Source organism: Homalodisca vitripennis, chromosome 1 (genome assembly GCF_021130785.1).
Source record: "Homalodisca vitripennis isolate AUS2020 chromosome 1, UT_GWSS_2.1, whole genome shotgun sequence".
NCBI lineage: Eukaryota > Metazoa > Arthropoda > Insecta > Hemiptera > Cicadellidae > Homalodisca > Homalodisca vitripennis.
The window spans coordinates 91,451,827-91,476,277 of NC_060207.1; the positions used below are offsets into that span (position 1 = coordinate 91,451,827).

The 24,451-nt window shown below is 31.6% G+C and overlaps 1 protein-coding gene across 2 annotated transcripts in view; it reads left to right on the plus strand.

The window, feature by feature from the left end:
* LOC124366587 (UDP-N-acetylglucosamine--peptide N-acetylglucosaminyltransferase 110 kDa subunit) overlaps positions 1-24,451 on the plus strand; it is a 207,991-nt gene that overhangs the window by 134,991 nt on the left and 48,549 nt on the right. For both annotated transcript variants that reach the window (XM_046823185.1, XM_046823193.1), the window contains one exon: positions 21,140-21,229. In XM_046823185.1, the coding sequence (XP_046679141.1) occupies positions 21,140-21,229 (90 nt within the window). The remainder of the gene's footprint in view (positions 1-21,139; positions 21,230-24,451) is intronic.

A 24,451-nucleotide genomic window follows, 5' to 3' on the forward strand; every position in this document is an offset into this window, starting at 1 on the left:
AACTTTGTATTTTGTGTTCAGGGTAAAATATGAAAAGAAAATGAAATGAAAAATGTCTTTGTTATATATAAAGACTGTTATATCTTATATGCCATGACAGTTTTAGCTAATTAACAAAAAATGATGTTTACTAAATGATTTTTATTTTAAAACAATCATGTTTTTTTTATGTAAAAAGCACTTTATTTACTCAATTATGCCGTTTTGATTTTTATTGAATTTTAATAAGTTATGCAGTTATTTAGCATACAATATAATTTCATCTACTTAAAAAGTGACTTAAAACCAAATTTAATCATGATTTTAAATGAAAATGCAATTGAAACTTTAAGGGTAGGCAATGTAATCATTTTCAAGATGTCATTGCTGTGTTGAAGTGGTGAAATACAATGTGGAATATGTAGATGAAGAGATGTAATATAATTTAGCACTATTTGTTTTATATATAAAAAAAAAACCTAAATTTTTATGAATATTAGTTTACATGTTGATTTAACTGAAACCATGCATTTCGAGAGAAATGTGTCTTGGTTGTTTTAGTAAATCAGCAAAAAGTGGCACTAAAAGTGCAACATAATATTTACGGTTTTACTAAAAGAACACACACAGTGAAACAAGAATTAAGTAAACACTCTATAAATTTTGTTAGAAATGATTTTCAGTTCTTAAATTGTGTTAATATTGACTTCACAATTTATAGTTTAACAGCTTAAAAGTTAATTTTGTACAAGAACATGATAAAACACTGAAAATCTTAAAAGGAAATTGGGCCAAGGTATTGTGGATGACTGCCAGCTAATGAATGTGATGCATGCATTTGGAGAGTGTCGCTAATCACGAGTGAGTCAATGTCTCTTGACGTTTTGTTCTCGGATTGTTCCTTTAACCTTTTTATTGAATTGCTTTTTAGATTGGTCTGACATTACAATGTTTACACTATGGACACTGTTCAGATTTGTACCATTAAGTATATTTGTGTGTGTTTCATTGTCAATTATTATATTTTATTCATTCATTAACAAGATATTCTGTGGTTAAAAAAAATCATCCCTAAATACAAAACTTTTTTATATTCTTAAAATTGCAATATTATGTTAGTAATGCAAAGCAATGCAATGATCATTACAAAGTATTGTGCTGCAGTATCCCATTGCCTTCAGAAGATGAATGCATTATGGAAAAGAAAGCGCCATGTGCTTACTACTCGTATGTATTACAATATGAGTATAAACAGGAATCTCAAGGTTTGAATTGGGGAAAAGGTTTTATTATGTAATATATTACGTAAAATTGGATTTATATAAGTATCATTAAAGAAATTCAATGGCTTTATTTAAAATGAAAATGACTTATCTTTTTAGTAAAGTCAAGAATCAAAATAATTACAAATTTGCTTCAGAAAAACATTTAGAGAAATATACGAGTAATTAACCTTAGGACATATTATAACTTTCTCATGTACTTATCACAAGGAACCACTTTTGATTTTTAAACATCACTAGCTGTTTCCTGTGGCTTTGCACGCTTTTCATAAGCTTATCCATGAATGAGCACTTTCCTTCACTCAAGTGAAGTACGAGGTCCAATCAAAAAGTATCCTACCTTTTGGTGCAACGTAAAACTGAAGTTACCTGAAAAAAGCTGGCGTTAATTTTCTTCAAAATAAGCACCCTGAGAAGCAACACAACGATTCCAGCGACGTTTCCACTTCTGGAAGCAGTCTTGAAAATCACTTTTCGGCATCGCCATGAGATCAGCCGTCGTTTTTTTTTCATAATTGCTTCTCGACTTTCAAATCTGGTGCCTTTCAATGGTTTTTTGAGGTGGGGGAAGAGCCAAAAATCGCATGGAGCCATATCTGGAGAGTACGGAGGCTGAGGAACTTGCGGAGTGCCGTGTTTCGCCAAAAAAGTTTGAATGAGCTGGGAAGAATGAGCTGGCGCATTGTCGTGGTGTAGCCGCCAATTTTGAGACGCCCACAAGTCAGGTCTTTTGCGGCGAATCGCATCTCGGAGACGACGTTGGACACTTAAATAGTACTGTGCATTCACAGTTTGACCCTCAGGGGCATATTCATGGTGCACAACTCCACGGTGGTCGAAAAAAACAGTAAACATCACTTTGACATTGCTTCGAACTTGCCTTGCTTTTTTTGGCCGAGGATCCTGGGGAGACTGCCATTGTGATGACTGAAATTTGGTATCAGGGTCATATCCATAGACCCAACTTTCGTCTCCAGTTATTATCGATGTCAAAAAGTCTGCATCATCCTCACAACATTGCAGCATGTCCTCGGCAACATCCAATCGCCGTTGCTTCTGCTCGTCTGTCAGCAATTTTGGCACAAATTTTGCGGCTACCCGGCGCAATCCTAAGTCATACGTTAAAATTGCTTCAGCTGATCCGAAACTGACATCTAACTCAGTACTTACTTCCTCCACAGTCATTCAACGATTTTCACAGATCAAAACTTTTGCTTTCTCGATGATTTCCAGAGTTCGACTTGTTTTTGGTCGGTCCGAACGCGCGTCACTTTCTGCAGAGGTTCGACCACTTTTGAAACGGTTATACCACTCTTTAATCTGCGTAACACTCATTGCCTCATTTTCAAATGCTAGCTGAATTTTCCGAATGGTCTCACTTTGTTTTTCTCCGAGTTTCACGCAAAATTTAATGCAATAACGTTGTTCCACTTTTTCCGTCATCTTCACAGTTAGAGAAAACCGATACGCGCACTGGACGTACATACTGACCCGTCTCCGGCGAACCAGTTAGGGGATCAAGATAAGACTTTGTACCTTTCCTTATCATAGTAGGAACTATTGTCGCAACAAATCTTATCTCATTATTGGCAGCAGAAGCCGCGATACACGACGAGGTTGGATACTTTTTGATTGGACCTCGTATATTTCCAACGCCGATGTAGACTTTACCTTGTTGCCACGATCAAGAAAATCAGTCGGAGTGTATGTTTATAGCCATTGTACACATATATGAACTTTATTATAAAGTGGTCTAACAATCAAGCTTTAAGTTCAAACATAAATTTTTTTAAAGACAAATATACATCAAAACTTAGCGCCTTCAAATAGTGTTTGGCTATTTAATATATGTAACTGTCTCGTAATTGTAGTTTATAATATATAGACGCTTTTATAACTTTTATATTCTGCCGCCTGGTGGTGAGTTACATCAATGGGCATAGCATATAAACCTTCCACGTGGAAAAATACATATAGATACAGCGTTTTATAATGATCAGTCAAATGGCTTCACAGTCTATAAAGGACATAAAGGCAAACATTCATTTATTATTATTATTATTATTTATTATTATTATTATTATATATGTATATATACATATATCTTTATATATATATTTCTTGTGTTCGTGTGACTGAACTCTTACTAAATGATTGGGCCGATTTTGATAAAACTTTGTGTGTGTTTCGAAGGGAATTTAAGAAAAAAAAACAACTAAGGTTGATTTTATAACATTCTTTATATTTGTAGCCAACGTAAGATAGTAATTATGATATCTGCATTACTCTTCTGATCAAGCATGAGCATGGTTTATATTAAATAAATATTGCAGTTAAAGGTGAATTTTTACGTCAAATTTGAATTGTATTATCTGGATAGTAAAGTCTATGTTTAACAGTGATTGCAAAAACAGTTTAAACAAAATTTGTCGTTTCTCTTAAGCTTACTCTATGCTTTAAAACTATAAGTGTAATATATGTTTACAAAGAACAGCTGATTAAAAATTTGAAAAGACGTTAACATATGTTTGCTGCAATGCATTTCTTATGGGTATTTCTGTAACCAGTGGGGCGGAATCCTGAATCGGGAAAGGGATGGGCATAGCTTATAAACCTTCTCCGTGGAAAAATACATATACGTACAAATTTTCATCATGATCGGTCCAATAGTTCACGATTCCATAAAGGACAAACATACAAACATTCATTTTTATATATATAGATTGTTGTTGATGTTAGGGTGTTTTATATTGGATCCGGCAGATTACGCTACGACATGTAATACAAAGTGAACTGATACAGCTGTTAACACTTTCAGCTGAAGTTCATCAAAGAGGCAGAAACATTTGTTTACGTTTAAAATTTATAAAATTATTATTGCAAAGTGCTTGATCAGTAGTGTAATGCAGATTGCATAGAAGAAGTTATTGCCTAATTTTAAATTTAGATTGCACCAAACTATCTAATGCAATGAAAATGCTATTAAACGCTATTATAAAAACCACCTCATTGTACAAAGCCGTGAATGTTTGCACATAAGGTAATCGAATTTGGTTAGATTGAAGGTAAATGAAAAGAGCCGAAAAAGACGCTTACGATCGAAAGTGGTTTTTGTTGACACATTTTCTTAATCGGACTACAAGGCAAACTCCACAATAATATTGGAAATATCTTAGACAGAAAATTAATTTTAACAAACCGAATTTGATTCTTTATAACTTAATTATTTTATCGAGATTCATCCATATAAATTAATTGTACTGAATAACTTATCAACACCTAGCAAAAACCACGAAAGATAGAGGCAGGAAATATGGTACATACCTTCGTAATGAGCTCAAGAGGCTCACAAAGAAACGACTATAAATTATCTCATGAATGTTTAGAATTTGATAGAAAAAGAATATGTGAATATAGTGTACTGTTCATCAATTGTACATCAACAGAAAATTGCGTGCAAAGCCGCGGGCAATGCTAGTATATAGGTAAAAAAAAAAAAAAAAAATAAGTCATTGGTTCTACTTAATGTGTTTATCCAATAGAATGCAAATTCTAAAAATGTAAGTTTTAACATTTCCACAGTTTATGCAAGTTTTAGTTAATAAATTTTTGGGTTTCAAGAAATGCGCCAGAAGAAATGTATTTAATTTTCTGTTGGAATTTAATAGTCTTATAATTTTTCAAATATCTATCATCTCATCCCAACACATTTTAAAAAGTTTCTAGAGTTCTCATTATAATAAGTATAGACATTTTCCCAATCATTAGGGCATTATTCGACTTTTTTATTTAGGCTACTGCTAATGTTGTAATTGTAATTTATCGATTTCAACTCTAAAAAAGTTGAAATTTCTGTTTGGTTTCTCAGTGTTTTTATTATCATTCCAAAAATTGTTGAATTAACCATGTTTTTGATAATTGGGATAAAAAAATTTGCTGTTAAAATATGGTGCAATCAGTGTTTAGTTGGGTTAATTTTGTACAATCAAACTTATGTAGTTGTAGCCCTTTAATATACCTTTCATGAACACAGATTAAAAATATAAACAATTATTTTGTTCATTCATTAAGTAATTGCAGGTATTTAAAGTAGTATTTGGCAGCATCATGTAATGAGGCCTTGGAAAAATCTTCTGAAGTTGATATGAATTTTCATATAATGTTTATAAAATGGTTGCAAATATCCAAAATCTGGTTATCCTTTAAAATCACAAATAATATTTTTCAAACAAAACATTTGTTTTTGTTTTTTAAATTATGTTTTATTGGGTACAAAAATGAAAGAAAAAAGTTGTATCATTAGTTTATATACAGGGTGAATTTAAGTTAGTGTCGAAAAATTTTTTGGGTGATACTACTCAGTATTATAGACCAAAATATAAAAATAAAAAATCCCTATCCCATCTATCTTTTAAACTACGACCAATTTAAATATTTTGTTAAAAAATCATGTTTTGTTTCAATAAAACTCAATTTTCCTCCATTATTTTTGTATGTTTTTTAATTCTGAATCCATTTTTGAAATCTACACAAAATTTTACATGGTAATAATGGAGAAAAAACTGTCTTGAAAATAAGTTTTGATACAAACAAATTGCTAATAAATCAAATTCTTAAGTTTTCGGCAAAAAAAATTAAAAAGATATTAGACCCGAGCAATTAAATGAAGTTACTTCTGAAGAAAGGCCAATACCACAAAAAACTTGCCCATTTTGTGGGCTTTAAAATAACATAATGCAACGTTACTTTTATTTTCATCTTCTACTGGTTATTAAAAGAATCAGTATTGGAAAACAAGGTCTACTTAAAAAATCACTGTGCCAAATAACCAGTCAAAATTGTGTTTAAATTCAATAATAAATCAAAGTCTTTTGTCTTTCAGCTGACTTTACCCCATTTTTCAGGTTTTATTTTGTCTTTCAGCTGACTTTACCTCTATCCACTTAAAAATAGTTATTTGAGTCGTAGCTATCATGGATTTCACATCGAGATAGTATGCAGAGATGCATTTTGTATATGGTTTTTGTGGCTGGGAATGCTCTGGCTGCTCAGAGAGAATACCACGCTCGGGTACCCAGATCGTAGAGTTAGAGTTCCTAGTGATAAAGTTTTTACGAGGCTACATCAGCGTTTGTTGGAGAGAGGAACAGTTCACAGGCAGCGTAATGAGGTAGGTCCTGTTTTTCGAGATGTTGGCTTAGATGAACGAGTTCTAGATTTAGTTCAAGAAAATCCTGAGGTCAGCAGCCGACAACTTGCCAGAGAAGTTGGTGTTTCTCAGAGTAAAGTGTTAGGAATCTTACACGAAAAATAACTTCCACCCCTATCACTTTACAAAGGTTCAAGCATTACAACCAAATGACTTTGGTCCAAGAGTAGAGTTCTGTCGCTGGCTGCTCAATAGTGATATTGAACAATATCATTTTTTGAGAAACATTTTGTACAACTAATGAGTCTACCTTCACTAGGGCTGGTGTTTTTAAACACGCATAACTTGCACCATTGGGCCGAACAAAATCCCAGGGCTTCAAGAGAAAGTTCCTTTCAAAGACGTTTTCATCTCAACGTATGGGCAGGAGTCATCGGAAACCAACTTGTGGGTGCCCACATTTTTCAAGGAACCTTAAATAGTGGAGTTGATTTGGACTTTTTACAGCATACGTTGCCCCACACTTCTGGATGACTTGATTTGGACCACAATCAGAGGGACAACATAGTTTTCCAACAGGACAGTGAAGTGCGTTATTTTTTCAGCAATGAAGTGCGTCAGTGGTTAACGGACAATTACGCGACATGGATAGGTCCGCGCTGGAACTGTAGCTTGGCCGGCCAGATCTCCTGACCTATCTCCTATGGACTTCTTTGTTTGGGGGACTATGAAATAGGAAGTTTACTCGACCACTGTAAACTCTGAGGATGACTTAAGAAAACCGGATTGAGTTAGCTGCCCAAATAGTGCGTAACAAGTTATCTTTGAACGTGACGGTTAGGGCCATGAGAAAGCTGTGCGAGAGCCTGCATTAGAAACGGAGGCAGGCAATTTGAAAACAGTTTGTAGAGTACTTACTTTTATGATTATTCTTTTTTGTAACTGTTCTTTATGTGTTTATCCTATCTTTGATTTATTATTGAATTAAACACAATTTTGACTGGTTATTTGGCACCGTGATTTTTTTAAGTAGACCTTGTTTTCCAATACTGATTCTTTTAAATCACCAGTAGAAGATGAAAATAAAAAGTAACGTTGCATTATGTTATTTTTAAAGCCCACAAAATGGGCAAGTTTTTTTGTGGTATTGGCCTCTCTTCAGAAGTAACTTCATTTAATTGCTCGGGTCTAATATCGTTTTAATGTTTTTGCCGAAAACTTAAGAATTTGATTTATTAGCAATTTGTTTGTATCAAACTTATTTTCAAGACAGTTTTTCTCCATTATTCCCATGTAAAATTTTGTGTAGATTTCAAAAATGGATTCAGAATTAAAAAAAAACATAAAAAATAATGGAGGAAATTGAGTTTTATTGAAACAAAACATGATTTTTTAACAAAATAGCTAAATTGGTCGTAGTTAAAAGATAGATGGGATAGGGATTTTTTATTTTCATATTTTGGATCTATAATACTGAGTAGTATCACCAAAAAAATTTTTCGACACTAACTTAAATTCACCCTGTATATATATATATATATATATATATAAATAATAAATTTTTGTTATTCAATATTTATTGAAATTATATAATTATACATATAATATCTCTGTTGAGAGATTTTATAATAGTAACACGAAACTTACTATTTATGTTAATAGTTTTGAAAACCCTATGTGTCTTTGATTTTAAAGTACACATCGTAATTTATAAGTTAAATGTAAAACGGTACTAGGAAAACAAATTTTGTGATAGGTAGATGCAGTGTAATATAACAGTTTTTCCTATAAGTATAAAAATGAAAACGTAATAAAAGCTAATTTAAAAAATATGTTGTAGATACTGTGTGGAAGATATTGATTTTTCCTCCAAAACTTGTTGTCATTGTTTGCCTGTTGGGGTGTCCACGTGAGCGACCCTAGTAGGAGGGTGGTGGGTGGTCGGATTTGACTAACCCTCTTGTGTACTTATCTGTCAGCTCGTGGATTATCCAATCTTAACATTCGATCTCGGTCCCCACATGTTACAATGTCACTCGATTCAACCATTTAATCTTCCCAGTATGGAGATATTTTCGAACACTATCAGTTTAGTAAATCAAGAATTCAAACATTAGTTTGTGTATTTTGTTCTCCCACCACTGACTTGTAGCACTGAGCCAATTCTTCACTTGCTATCTGTGATGAATTGCTTATTTCAACGGGCTTGAATATGTTAAATGGTTGCACTGACAATTTTATAGATTCACCTCTCCCCATGGGAATACTGCATATTAAATTGTTTTATTTACTTATTTTACTTGCTTATAGAGGTTTGCAAAATGCCTCATATTAGATGAATGGTTAATGCATGCTATATTGTTAATGGTTATAACACAGTTAAAGTCGTTTTAATAACCCATTAGCATACCTATTTCTAAAAGCACTGTTGATTCCTTCAGGTTCTAAATACATTAAACAAACGAGATTATTGTTCTATTAGTTATTATTTATTTATTTTTTATTATGTTGTAATTATTAGCATATGCCATATTTTTGAATTACTAAAAATCAGACTGAACATTTATGTCATTTAAAATCTAAGTGTTCCTAATATCTTATGTTTATATCTTTGTATACAAAGCTAAATATTTATTTGTAAATGTAATTTTTGAAAGCAATCTTGTTTAAAAATTCAAAAATTTCAATGTAGTTATGATTTTACCTTATTTGCATAATCTACCTAATCTGATTTTACCTAGAATCGATCAAATTTTATCTTGTTTCACAAGAAATAACAATTTTAATATCAGCTAGCGAATATTCCCTGTAATATAACTATAAAGCTTCTACTACTTGTAATGAGTTCCTGCTATATAGCTGGTGTTTTATATATTCTTTTATTGTATAAATTATATCTTGATGTAACAGGGATAAATTTTAAAATTACTTGCTTTAGTGATTTGTAAGTAATTTTTCAGATCTAAAAAAAGCAAATTTAAAAACAAAATAAAAATCACTAAAAGCATAAGATATTACAATTGAAACTTTATACTTACAAACCATCTGATAAAATGAAATGTAATGAGTAGTATGTATCAAATAAATACAAATTACCAGTAGACTTACTATCTAATAATAATAGTAAGTATGATACACCACAAAATAATTTGTCAAGATGTAGAGTCATATTATAATTCAAAGTTGTTGTTGAAAGCAATAGAGAAGTGATATAAGCTATTTATTTGCAAGGACAACCTAATAATCACACAAAGAATTGACATAACTAACCGCGGTGAAGAAAAACTATCTGAGGCTGTAATGGCTCACATTACAATTAAACGGAAGCATCTATATCTCCTTGGTGTTTAATGCACTCCTGGTGTAAACAATTTTGTAATAATACAAAAATTTAATGTTAAGGAATATTATAATTTTAGTACAATGTAAGAAATCCAAGTTTAAATTCTAAAACTTTTAAATATTGTGTGTAATTGGGCAATGCCAAGTGTGTCTAGTAAATTATTATTTTTGTATAAAACAACAATAGTTTCAGGTGCCCATAAACCATCAGCTTTAAGCAATAATTTTCTATTTATTCAGGCATGACACATAACATTTTATATGTATATATATGTATTTTGACTTATATTTCTATAAGATTGCTTGTCAGACATGCCACTGGGCAGGGTGTAGGGGAAGTATTTACCCAGACCCAATAATCTCAGACCACTTCCTCCTCTCCCTCCCTTCAACTCCAATATAGTTAGATATTTATTGTTCCTTTTCTTTGTAGTCTCGAACTCTGATTGGATGGTTTGTGTACGTACACTTGTGCTGTATAGTCTTTCATTCATATAAAATTACTTTTTCTTGTAAATAACAATTTGTTATCCTCTTACTGTCTTAAAAAAATGTAAAAAGGAATACAAGGAGTGTTTCATTCAGTCACATTATTAAATTCTTAATCATTATTAAAATCCTAAATGCCATGAATAACATTGTTTAAGGCTCTGTCACGCACACCAGAAACGGTTCTGTAAGAGTTACAATTTGGATTAAAATACATAATTGGCCAATGGCGCAGTGTAGCTGGTACAACGGTTATTGCAAGATAACTAGATCAAGCAAAGTCGAGCGTGGCTGCTGCTTGGATGGGAGACCACTAAGCATCTTGTCCCTGCAAGCAGCCCGCCTGCCTGGCCATTGGTGGTGGTTCGGAAGTCGCCATTGGTCCCCAGGTTGTTTTAGAGAGGGCTTCTTAGTCGTAACTTTGCCTGGTAAAATAAAACATCTTTACTTTACTTCATTTTATAATTGTTAATTAAGATAATTTATTGAGTAAGAATAAAATGGTACAGAACAGTACAGAATACATATATTTATAAGATATGAATTTTTTTATAAAAGAGACCAATTCATTACAAAATATGATTGTTATATATACACTAAGTAAATTTGTGAACATAATAATCATCTTTGACCCTGAGTACCTTTTATATAATTAAACTTCAAATATAAAATATTGATATATTTATTTTTTAGAACATTATTACGATTTCAAATAATGACTGTTGGTAAGGCAAGAAGGCATCAGTGTAATTTAGCTGTTAATTACTTTGTAAAAAGTGATTGCGAACTTCGTTAGAAATGACTAAAGTTTTACAATCTTAGCGTATTGTTGAAACTTTGATTTATTAGCTGAGAGATGATGAATTGGGTTAGTGAAGCGTTTAGTATCGCAAGAGCTAGATTGCAGTGAATGAGCAACGTCTGCACAGTTAGTAAAGCATTTGAACCGTTCATTCGTAAAATGTACTCCTAAGAATAATGAGCACATTTGGTGTTTGGTGAACAAAGTTTGACAGTACACACCACATTTGTCATACTGTTCAGCGTAAGCATGGTAAACCCTGGCAGGACAGGAGAGGGGTGGTGTTAGAGAGGATCATTAAAGCTTCAACCTGCACCGGTGTACATTCATTATAGATGACACTTCTGCCTCTTTTAATCCCTGTGCTTTGTATTCTACTCAGTTATTTATGCGTTGAAAATGATACTGTTACTGTCACAGTAGCTTTTTATCTTTCTGTTTCACTGTTGGTGTGTATGTTGTGTCATTTGGTTGGTATTATAAACAGAGTTTGCTCCTGAACTTGTTAAAAGTAACTTTGTTCTATTAAAACATATTTTTTAATCCTGTTTCATTGGTCTTATGGCTAAAAAAAATCAAGATGGCCACCACTACAGCTTTAACTGTATCTCGTGTTAACATTTTCTGAATAACTTTTGATAGTTGTTGTTTGAGAACTTGTCTGTTTGAGTCAATTGTTAGCCTGAAACTGTGTTGACACATGCCATTGTCTAGCTTATTTAATATTTATTGATTAAAGCACAGTTCTGTGTTAGCAATTAATCTTTTACTATTTTAGATACCATATAGTGAAAAGAGTTTAGTTCCTCACATCATTTGAGCATTCTAAATAATAATAATAATAATAATAAATAATTTATTTCCCCAAAATAACAATTTGAATATTACAAACAAATATTATAATAATAAATAATACTACAACATAACATATTTACAATAGCAGTAAATAACAAATAAAAAAAATGTTTTCTACTTATTTTATTTCTAATTTATGTACTTAGAGTAATAAAATATAAAAAGTAGGTTACATCCTTTTAGGGTTTTCTTTCTTTTTTTAAACTAATAATTAGGCCAATAAATTTACACAGTAAGGGAAATTTAGGTACCCCATAAGGCTGTGCCTGTGATGGGGATACTATATACAAAAAGAGTAAAAAATAAAAATAGCGGAAACGAGCAAGAATGAATTGATAAAAATGAGTTATTGTAGCTTATATAGTAAATAATCTACTATTACGTTTCGAAGTTTAAATTTAGTATAACTATAGTGCTGTATTAAACAAAAAGGATTTATGCATGATTTACAATTAAAATATTAGGTTTTATACATGTAACATTAATATTATATTATATAAATAATTATTTTATAATGCTCTAACGTGTCTATTTAAATATTATTATAACTTAGCAGACAAGACTAACCATACACTAATTTGTTATCTTAAACATATACTCAATATCATTTTAACCGATCAACCATACTCTAATTTTTTTAGAAAATATATTTATGTTCCTACTATGTTTTACTAATTCTGGCAATAAATTATATGTTCTCGGAGCTATAAAAGAAAAAAATTTTGTAAAATGTGTTTTTTGAGGCTTTGGTACACAAAAATTATTTGCATTTCTTAATCTCATTTCTGCTTCATTTACATTTTTCAGAGCATTACCACTTCTAATATAAAACAATTTTAATACTTTATAAATGTACATATAACGAAGGGGTAATATGTTCATGCTTACAAAATAAGGGATAAGAATGTTCCCTAAAATTAGCTTTGGTCATTAGTCTTATAAAAATCTTTTGTATTGTTGTTAATGTTCCTAAATTTGTGACATAAGTTCTGCCCCAGCAGGAGAGAGCATAATCAAGCCTACTATGAATTAAAAAAAAGTAAATCGTGCAAAGTACGTCTGTTGGGCATAATTGTCTAAGAAAATTATAAATACGAAGTTGATTCATCAATTTTCCCTTCAAAACTGCTATATGTGGTTTCCAATTTAGTTCCCTACCTAATACGATTCCCAGATACTTAATAGTATCCACCCCCCTAATTTTGAAACAAAAATCATCACAAAACGTTGGAACCTCTAAGCAGTTTAAACGTCTGTACACTAACGGATTTTGAGTTGTTTTTTCTCCTCTTAGGCTAAAATGTATATAATTGGTTTTCTCTGGACTGAGCACCATCTTATTAACTTGGAACCACCACCTCAACAATATCAGATCAAAATTGATATGCTGCTCTACATCAACACGACTATTTTCAATATAACACAAGGCAGTGTCGTCAGCAAATGATGTAAAATATCCTTTGAACTTAGCATTGCAAAGATCATTTAAGTAAATCAAAAACAAAATTGGGCTCAAAACCGATCCCTGTGGGACTCCGTGGTCAATTTCCCCAAAATCACTCTAAAGTCCATTTATTCTAACCCTCTGTTTTCTCGATTTTAAATAGCTGCAAAACCAGTCATACACGACACCTCTAATTCCACAATTATGCATTTTATTTAATAATATTTCATGATTTACCGTATCGAATGCTTTCTTTATATCCAAAAATATCCTATTTACTTTTATTGGTTGTAATACTTACTCCTCAAATGGATTGCTTTTATACAATTTTTCGTATAAAAGAAAATACTATACTTCATATTGATCTATACTATTATATAAAAACTAATGGTATCTCTCTGTGTGAGTATATGTCTGTTACTCAGTCATATGAAACACTACTGTACCGATTCTAGTGAAATTTTAAATGGACATTCTTAGGGTCCCTGATATGAATATAGGTCTATTCTTATTTTGTTAATCCCTCCGGCCTATGCCCCACTGGTCTCTATAAAGTTGCATTACAACAAACAAACGTTGTTAATTGAAAGATCCTTTTTTGTATAAATATGTGACAGCACACACATATCTTTAGTCAATTTAACCACTATTTTCAATTTGTTTATATTTATAGTCTTGAAAGCATAGAGTAAGCTTGATTGAAACAAACCTCTTATTTCAACCTTTTCTGCAACCACTGTTGAGTACAGAGTAAGAAAAGATGCAGATAAGAAAATTAAAAGTTTTAGTAAAAATATACTTTTAACAGTACATTTTAACAAATGTTAAGTATGCAGTGCTTGGTCAGTACTATAAAGCATATCAAAGTTACAATCCAATTTATTATAAATTTAAAGACTAATCTTAGTTTAATCTTAGTTATATATATATATATATATATATATTTGTTGTTTTAGATAGGAAAACATGGCAAAATCAACTATGACACAAGACAATAGCCTTAGGACTCTGGAGTAAATTTCAATGGCAATAAATATACACTTTATGACATATTTTTTTTATCATGGCATAAAGACATACTCAATATCAGAAACAACTCTTTCAAACCAGAAGTGCTCATACACATACAAAGCATATGAAATTTTGTGCAAAGTCACTTGTAACTGCTAGTTATTTTAAAAAGCGATCCTGTTAACCTAGCTATATTTCCTGTAATCCAGCAAGTAGTCTGCCATAAGAAATCATCAGCAGGCTAATTAATATTGCAGTATTTGTAGTAAAACATGTTTTGTATACCTATAATAACAAATTGTATTGTTCTTGCTAAGTTGTTTGTCACCTTTGAGACTAAGTTTAGAATACTGATTGGGGATGGTATTTTCAGATATAATTAATTATCTGAGTGTATCCTTTAGTGTAACTAACATCTTACTTCTAAATTTGATCTAGTTCTAACATGAAAATTTTTTAAGAATAGACATGAATCGTTTTAACCAGAAAATACGGTTTATGTGGTATAAAAGGTCTATACCATAAAAGATGTCTGAGTGAGTGGGGAGTAAATAAATTTCATAACATACCCAAATAATATTTTTATATCTTGGTGGATGTAAAGAGAATATAAGAATTCTGCCATTGCTTTGCTGCATGTTTAGCTTGTCAGATGGCTTATGCCACTATCAAATTTAAGTTTGCAGTTATAGAAAACAAATTGGATTAGAAATAAACAAGAAACAGGATATTGTTGCTTCAATAGTTAAACCGCTATGACAAATTTATGATAATGATAAAATTACCTTGAGGTGCAGAATGATTCTAAGGATCACCTGGCAGCTGAAGGTAATTTATACTATCATTATTACATTTGGTGAGTGGTTCAGAGGCAAGCAACATAAAACTTGAAGAAACTTCAAAGTTTGAAGTAATATTACATATATTTTTTAGTGCTTTTAAAAGTTAAAAGTCTGCACTCAGATTTTGTATATGCATATTGTGTTACTGTAAAAAGTATTGAAACATTATATATATAAACACTATATAATATTAAATGATACTTTTTGTTGTACTTAGAAGTATAAAATATTTTTAATTAATGAGTGAGTTTATTATGAGGCAGGGCGTTACCGTGGACATGGTTGTAATAAACATGTAGGTAGACATGACAACAAGACACATCAATGGAAATGGCAGTACTAACCACATATCAGGTCCTGTCTGGACGCTAGAGCATTAGCCAGATAGAGATCTGCTGGTTGTGGCATGGTGAAGGCAATAAATGCTAACCAAGTCACATAAAAAGCCCATCTGTGACTGAGATCAGTCAAATGACTTTGAAGATAACCCCACAGGAGAATACCACCAGTTCCCCTTCAAATGTGAACAGCCGTGGCAGTGGCAGGATTACACTCTTCCCAAGGCAGACTACCAGGCCCACTTCTAGAGAGAATAGTTTGGAAGAATTACAGCAGTCATCCCAGTCGGAACCAAATGTCCAACTTTCAGAGTCAAACCAACAGACACCTCTACGAGGATACTCTGCCTGTCTCCCTCCGGAGGAAAGTCCTGGAACATCTTTGCTGTCCTCAACTCTTGTGAATAATAGTATTTCTTCACCAGTACAGGGCTTTAATACACCAAACACTGACAAAATTATTTTGATGCAAAAATTAGTGAATGAGTGCAATCATGTTACAAGAGAGCCTCAGGCTGAAAATAGTTATTTTTTAAGGAAAAAACAAACACCATGTTAACAAGGCCTTAGTTAATAGCAATAGTCTATCATGTGAAGCAAAATAAGAATCATAATAACCATATTAACAATTATTTTGGGATGTTTTTGAATGTTCAAGGGCTCAGAAACAAAACATTACTGTTAGAGACCTCTTTAAACTAATGTTTCAAATTTAATTTTCATTTGTTTATCAGAGCATTGGCTTAACCCTGCTGAATTGGCCATCTTCCTTCCCAAGTGGATTTAGTTGCATCTCAGCCTATTGCCGGAATACTCATAGTAGAGGTGGTTGCCTGATCTTTGTAAATGATCAGGTTCAGTCAAGACCATGTGATGTGAATAGTTTCTGCATAGAATTTCATTTTGAATGTTGTGCAGTTTTTATAGATGAATTGAAAGTTTTAATAATATCTTTATACCACTCCACAGCAGGCGATTACAATATTTTTCTTGAAAACCCTGGAAAATTTGCTTTCTTATACATCTAAGTGGCCAAACTATACTGTCATAGTCGGTGGGGACATAAATATTAATTTTGATGTAAATACAAATAAAAAATCTGTCAAAGGTATGCTTAACATCCTTCGACAACATAATTTTTATCACTTGAACAACAACTCTACACGAGGTCATAACTGCTTAGATAATGTTTTTTGTTAACTGTCATAGAAAAATATGTTTTGTCGTGTAATGTAGTTTCCTTTTATTTTCTCAGACCATGATGCAATTTTAATTAATCTGACAAATAAAATTTATGACAAATATCAGGACACTGTAGCTGTTAAATTTGACTCCAACTATAAAACAGTCTCTTTTTCCAAAAACTGCAATCAATGAATTAGCGATTAGATTGGCTTCATATGATTGGCTGAGCCTGATCACTCATTGTATTTCAGGTAAATACAAATGCAGAGTTAGTATTTGAAGTAATATTTTCTATTTTAGTTAATAATATCAAATTTCTTCAAAAAATTAAAAATGGTTAAGTTTAGAAAAAATTATGCACAGATAAAAAATAAGTGGTTCAACAATGAATTATCTTCCATGAGGGATAGACTTTTCTTTTTAAAAATCACTGAATGGAGATACTACCAGCAATGAGCTTCAGCAACATATTAAGACCTTACAAAGAGAATATAGACAAGCAATAGTAGATGCCAAAATGTTGTACAATTCTGAACTTATAGAGTCCAGTAATAATAAGTGTAAGGCAGCATGGAGAATAATAAATAATAACATAGAAAAATGGTAGTAAAGTAACAAGTGGTATACCTCCTGATGACTTTAATGATTTCTTTATAAATTCCGTGAAAAATGTTAAACAAAAAATAAATATGTCAAAACATGCTCCGAGTACTCCAGATCTTGTTCGGAAACATTTAATTCCATCTTTCCTCATTTACTTGGAAACATATATCTCCCAATGACATAATAAATGCTTGCCAAGCGTCTGAGTAACTCCAATAGCTGTGATATATATGATATGTCAAATTTTCTTATAAAACAGGTGATAACAACTTTAGCCGAACCTTTTTCATACTGTTTGAACCTCTGCCTACTTGAGGGAGTTTTTCCCAAATAAACTTAAAATAGCTCGTATTTGTCCTATTTATAAAAGGGCCCAAGAACGAGCCAAATAGTTACCGCCCAGTATCTGTTATACCAATACTATCAAAATTATTTGAAATTTTGGTATACGATCAAATTAGCATTTTTTTTTTTGGAAAGTAATGGCTTCTTGAGTATGTCACAATTTGGCTTTAGGTCAGGAAAAAGCACCTTTGATGCAATAGACAGCCTTGTTAAATTTGTGCTAAATGCTTTTGAAAACAAAGACTTTGCTCAGGCCACTCTCTGTGTACTTGAGCAGGGCGTTTGATTGTGTAAATCACGGTGACATCCTTATGAAATTGAAATATTATGGTTTAAGTGAGAATGTTGTTAGTTTTTTTGAATCATACTTAAGTAATCGTAGACAGAAAAGTATTTTGCCCGAGGGAAGGTGGTCAGGAGAGCTCTTTGGTTGAGTATGGAGTTCCTCAGGGCTCTGTTCTCGGACCACTTTTGTTTTTGGTAGCTATCAATGACTTACCTTTCTCAGTCAATTCTAAAACTATATTATATGCAGACGACACAACCATTTTAAGTAGTAGTTAATGATCCTGAATGAATTGAAACAAATTTCAATGGAATCCATTCAAACAAGCATCATTGTGGTTTAACTCCAATGGATTTTTGTTGAATGAAAACAAGACACAGCATATAGTTTTTTAGCCTCAGACAAGTAAATTACAATATTTATTCTGATATTGAATTGTTGGATAATGTGAAGTTGTTGGGTGTTTGTGTGGATGATCATTTAACATGGGGATCCCCACATTGATCACCTATCAGCTAAGCTCTCCAGGATTGTTTACCTCTTAAGACGTCTCACGTGTTGTGTGCACACTGATTACCTCAGAACGGCATATTTTGCTTTCTTTCAATCAGTGCTCAGATATGGCCTTATTCTATGGGGAAACTGCAGTAGGATATCAGAAATTTTTTACTATACAAAAAAAAGCCATTAGAATTATTGCACGTTGTCAACCATTAGCTCACTGTAAACCAATTTTTATTGCAAATAAAATTCAAACAATATTTTAACTTATATATATTTGATATTGTGCTCTACATACTCAAACATCCTGAACCTCTGAAGACATACCAGTGACAGACATATGTATAACACCAGAAAATAAAGAAGGTGTATCCATAGAATTTTATAGACTAAACAAAACTATTAATAGTCACACAGTTGTTGCTTTGAAAAGTATACAACTGTTTAAGACCACTTATCTTGAAATATAGTTTTTAATGAATTTAAACAAAAATTGTATTCCTGGCTTTTAGTCAATCCATTTTATTCAATTGAAAGAAATTTTTGACTGTAGAACTGTTAGTTTCTAGACATAACTTATTTAGTTTTAATGATTAGATTTTAAATGTTAATGTCTTGGTTTTTTATTTATACAAACTATATTAAAAAAAATTTATCAAATGTTATATAATTCTGTTGTTGATGTAATTTCTGAGGCTGTGTTTTACTTGTTGTTGTTATTTGTTGTTTGTTTATTTGTTACATACCTGTTTTAATTTTGTTATTTATTTATTTATATTTAAAATAATTTAAATTGTGGCGTGACTGTTTTGGCAACTTCATATTTTGGGTACTGAATTTTCCTTGTCTGGACTTATGCTAATTTTTATATTTTATACATGACTTGTGTCGATGCTCGTGTAAGCTCTTTGACAATAAACGAATTCTTATTCTTATTCTTATTCTTATTCTTAATCAATATTTGTGGGGTAGATGCAATCACTGTGCTGTATAACGTATTCCTTCTCCACTACATCCCTTAAATCGTGTTGTTACAGTGTTTTTGGTTGTGGCATGGTGAAGGCAATAAATGCTAACCAATCAATATTTGTGGGGGTAGATGCAATCACTGTGCTGTATAACGTATTCCTTCTCCACTACATCCCTTAAATCGTGTTGTTACAGTGTTTTGGTTGTGGCATGGTGAAGGCAATAAATGCTAACCAATCAATATTTGTGGGGTAGATGCAATCACTGTGCTGTATAACGTATTCCTTCTCCACTACATCCATTAAATGGTGTTATTACGGTGTTTTGGTTGTGGCATGTTGAAGGCTGCAAATGCTAACTAATCAATATTTTTGATGTGGATGTAATCACTGGGCTGTATAACGTATTTTCTAATCACTACATCCATTAAATGGTGTTATTACGGTGTTTTGGTTGTGGCATGTTGAAGGCTGCAAATGCTAACTAATCAATATTTTTGATGTGGATGTAATCACTGGGCTGTATAACGTATTTTCTAATCACTACATCCATTAAATGGTGTTATTACGGTGTTTTGGTTGTGGCATGTTGAAGGCTGCAAATGCTAACTAATCAATATTTTTGATGTGGATGTAATCACTGGGCTGTATAACGTATTTTCTAATCACTACATCCATTAAATGGTGTTATTACAGTGTTTTGGTTGTGGCATTGTGATGGCTGTAAACGCTAACCAATCAATATTTGTGGTGAGGATGCAGTTACTGTACCGTATAATGTATTCTCTCACCACTACATCTGTTAAATGGTGTTATTACGGTGTTTTGGTTGGCTGGTTGTTTTGGTTCTGTTTGAGAAAACAGAACTCTCTGATGTTACAAGTCTATTCAACATTACACTTGGTAACTCGAATTAATTATTTTGAACATAATTATACGATATTATATTCTTTTTAACACACATTAAATTAATTTTATATTAGTAATTTCTTTATATCAAAAGTTGTGTTCAACCATGCTGGAAAAAGTGCTTAAAATATTCTATTAAAATAATTATAGCTATATAATGTCCTAATTATTATACTTGTTTTGGTTTAGTTCTTTATCTTAAGTTAAAATAATAAGTAAAATAATAGCTACTGAGAAGTAATTTTAAAATTAAGTATTTTAAATGTAACCTTGAAAGGGTCTTTTTATAACTCAGTTTTGTAAGAGCTGATTTTGGTTGACGTTTCTATTTTTATTAAGTTGTTTATTATGTGCATTTCCTAAATATTTTAGAGGAGAGAAGAAAGAGGGTGAATATTTAGTTTAGTGAGTAAAATACAAAAACATTAGGTAATTTGTCCATGGGATCTATGAAACAAGCATGCAAAAAGGTACTTTTTGTCCATGCAACGATACATTGTCTTTATATTGTCGTTATATTATATCATAGGTGCTAATATTTAAAATCCTTTCTTATTTTTATTAGATAAAATAACTCAAAATATCTAGGAAAACTCAGGAATATCTTTTAAAGTAGTTTATTAAATCATTTGTTTAATTAGTATGTATTTTAAAATTTCGCAACTCTTAATTTAGATTGTTTAATTTCATTTCTTAATTACCACTAGCCAACAAAGTTTTAGTGTAATATTTGCTTTTGTATTGCAACAGTATTTCTAGATATTGTTATTTCTATATTATCTACTGTAATATGAACCTTATATTACAGAGCGGTAGCAGCGTATCTGAGGGCGCTCAACCTGAGCCCCAACAATGCTGTGGTCCACGGGAACTTGGCATGCGTCTACTATGAGCAAGGGTGAGTCCACACTGCATACAGTCTTACACTTACAATGAATTGAAACTATCATAAAATAAACTGAGAAAAAATTATCATTGATTCAATGAAAACAAATTGTAGATGATAAAATTATTACAAAATTTTATTTTTGAAGATTTTTAATATTTGATATGTTAATTATTTTAAGATTCGTATTGATATAAAATTCTTTTTCTAATAAATTTGCCTTGTATGATGGAAAAATATGACTAATGATTATTACTTAGGAAAATTACTGATTTTTTTCTACAGGCATGAAACAAAATCCTGAATATATATAAAGTGAGAGTAGTGTAATTATTTGAAGATTATTACTAAAATGTGTATGCGTTGTAAGGAATTTAATTTAAAATTTATTACTTTTGTTTTTTTTTTAACTTATAATTACAGACAGTTTTCAGTAGAACCACACTGCAATAACTATACAATGTAATTGTTTTACTAATAAAACCACCCACATTTTTTGACTATACGTAATATGTAGGAATCGGAGTCGAGTCCCTATTCTAATTTTCTGAACGGCTATAAAAGCTTAAGTGTTCCTTTAATTTTATCTAAGGAAGTAATTCTTATATTATTGATTTGAAAAATCACAAAGCATAAATAAATGGTGATTTGCAATAAAACTTAATGGAAATTATTACAATGAAATGTACTTATAAAATATGAAATTATCATAAACATGTATTTTACATAGAAAAATATGATATTATTTCATCATCAGAAAATATTAAATGGTGATAAAAAACATAGAATAAAACACTAAACCTACAAATCTTATACAATATTCAATTCAATAAATCTTTCATGTAATTTAATAAAAATAATAAATTTGTCAATTTAAGAAATGTTTAATAATTTGATTTCTTAAGAAATTGTTTCCCCTTTTAAACCTTACTGTGTATTGCTTCCAAACGATTTACGTAGTGTTTATATGAATCTAATTATACGGATAAATTTTTTTCCACCTCCGATCTCATGTCACGATGGCCAGACACGTGGAAGGTTTGCGGTGGGCAAAGTAAACAGTCGATTGTGCATCTTCCCCGTTTCAACATTTGTTACTGTGTAAGTAGTCAGTTTGCAATGAGCTGCAGTCGCATAAACATGGCCGCCTCTATTGATTCCTCAGCCATATGTAAATTTAGTAGTGTTATTCATTTCCTGCAAGCAGGAAAATAGCAAGGGAATAGCTAAAGTCAGCTAAAGTCCATTAGAAAATGTGCTGTGTTTATGGAAAAAACATTATAGGTGATGGGCATGAATCGCGTCAAAAGTTTGAAGATGGTCAAGTGTCAAATTCAAGAAATGTCCAAAGCTGAAGCCATTTGGCAATTTTTGTGGGTGTCAGTCAACATTTTTGGCTTTCTATACCTCTCAGGGACAACACCATTACTCTTGTTTTCTCTGTAAACACAGCGTATTCTCTAATGGATTTCTGCTGCACTAGGCCCTTCTGTTTGCAAGAAGCGAATAAAACTCCATAATTCACATTTACGGGAGAATTAATAGGGGCGGCTATGTTTTTGTGACTGCAGCTCAGTGCAAACTAGCTACTTGAACTCAGCAGTGACAAATGTTGTAGCGAGGAATATGCGCAATCCACTACCGTCCACACCATGGACCTGCCATGTGTCTGGCTATCATGGAGTGAGATCGATGGTTGAAAAAAAAAAAACAGCCCTTGTATATAGCTAGCTTTTCAATAAAATATAAATTTTAGACTAGGGTGGTATGAGAAATTGTGCTGAAAATTGAACAACTCCAATCTTTTCAATATTTAATTCAAGACCAATGGCTTTAAACCCAAATTTCATATTTTTCAATGTGGAAGCTACTTCATGAGATATATTATGTATATTTGTTGTTTTAAAATTGCTGTTTTATCACCAGGAAGTACAGTTACATTTTTATTTATAGCAAATGGCATGTCATGTATATGGGATAGAACAAAAAAAGAACCAAGCACAGCACTGTGAAATTCCAAAAGGTGTATGTTTTTAATCTGACATATTTTTAACTCCTTTTTTTTAGATAATTGTCCATTGCTTTATATTTTGAAAGTGAGAGCAAATCAAAGAAAAACAGAGACCTCTTATCCCATAGCCCTTCAATTTATCTGAAGCTGAGCTTTGATTATTAATACGTATAGTAACACTATTATTATTAATCTGCATTAATATCCAATTTTAGAACATGTACAACATTGTTCACTAAAATGTGATACAGCGACCAGAGAGTGACTACTGATGTAGAGGAAAAAACACAAGGCCAGAGTATATTGCTTTATATTGTAGCTACATATATCAGAATTGTATGCAGGGAGAGACCAGAGTGATACATGTAGAGGAACAAAACACAAGGCCAGAGTATACTGCTCTCTATTCTAGCTACATATATCAGATTTGTGTGCAGGGAGAGACCAGAGAGTGACTCATGTCAAGAGACAAAACACAAGGCCAGAGTATACTGCTCTCCTCTAGCTACATATATAAGATTTGTATACTAGGAGAATGTAATATAATGTTTTATTTAAATTTGTTTCTACCTTTCCCCTACCCTTTATGTTTAATTTATGCTTATGTGAAGACTTGCTGAAACTATTGTACACAAAATAATTTAATAAAATTAGTGTAAAAGCTACACAGCAATAAAATCTGTGTACATTAATACCGACTTTCAAAAGTATATAAAAATTTTTGTGATAACCCTCTGATCCATATTTCATTATTTTGTAATACTAGGTGGAAATAGTAGTTTGAATTCAATTCAATGCAGTAATAGCTTGGAGCTCTGTTAATGCTCTCACTTGACTTGTAAATTGGAAATGGCGTAGAAGATAGCGTCTCAGATTGGTTTCAGCCTGCACCCTCAATTATATGTACTTTTTACTTATCAAATTAATTATTTTTAATACCAAGTAAGAATAAATTGAAGATTGACAGAACATTGTGTTACCTAATTGTTATTTATTAAATAAGTATAATGACATTAAATTTAGGTTGTAACGCATGTTAATAAAATTGTGTATTAACGTAGTTCTTAAATGTGTCATGAGTTGGTTTTTTTTTAACTATTAACTAACAAAGTTTGAAGAACATAATGAGAAGTAAATGTTAATGTAGATCAATATTTTCTTAAATTATTATACAAAACTTAGATATTCTTTTACAAAGGGTAGTTTTAAAACCCTCTTTAATA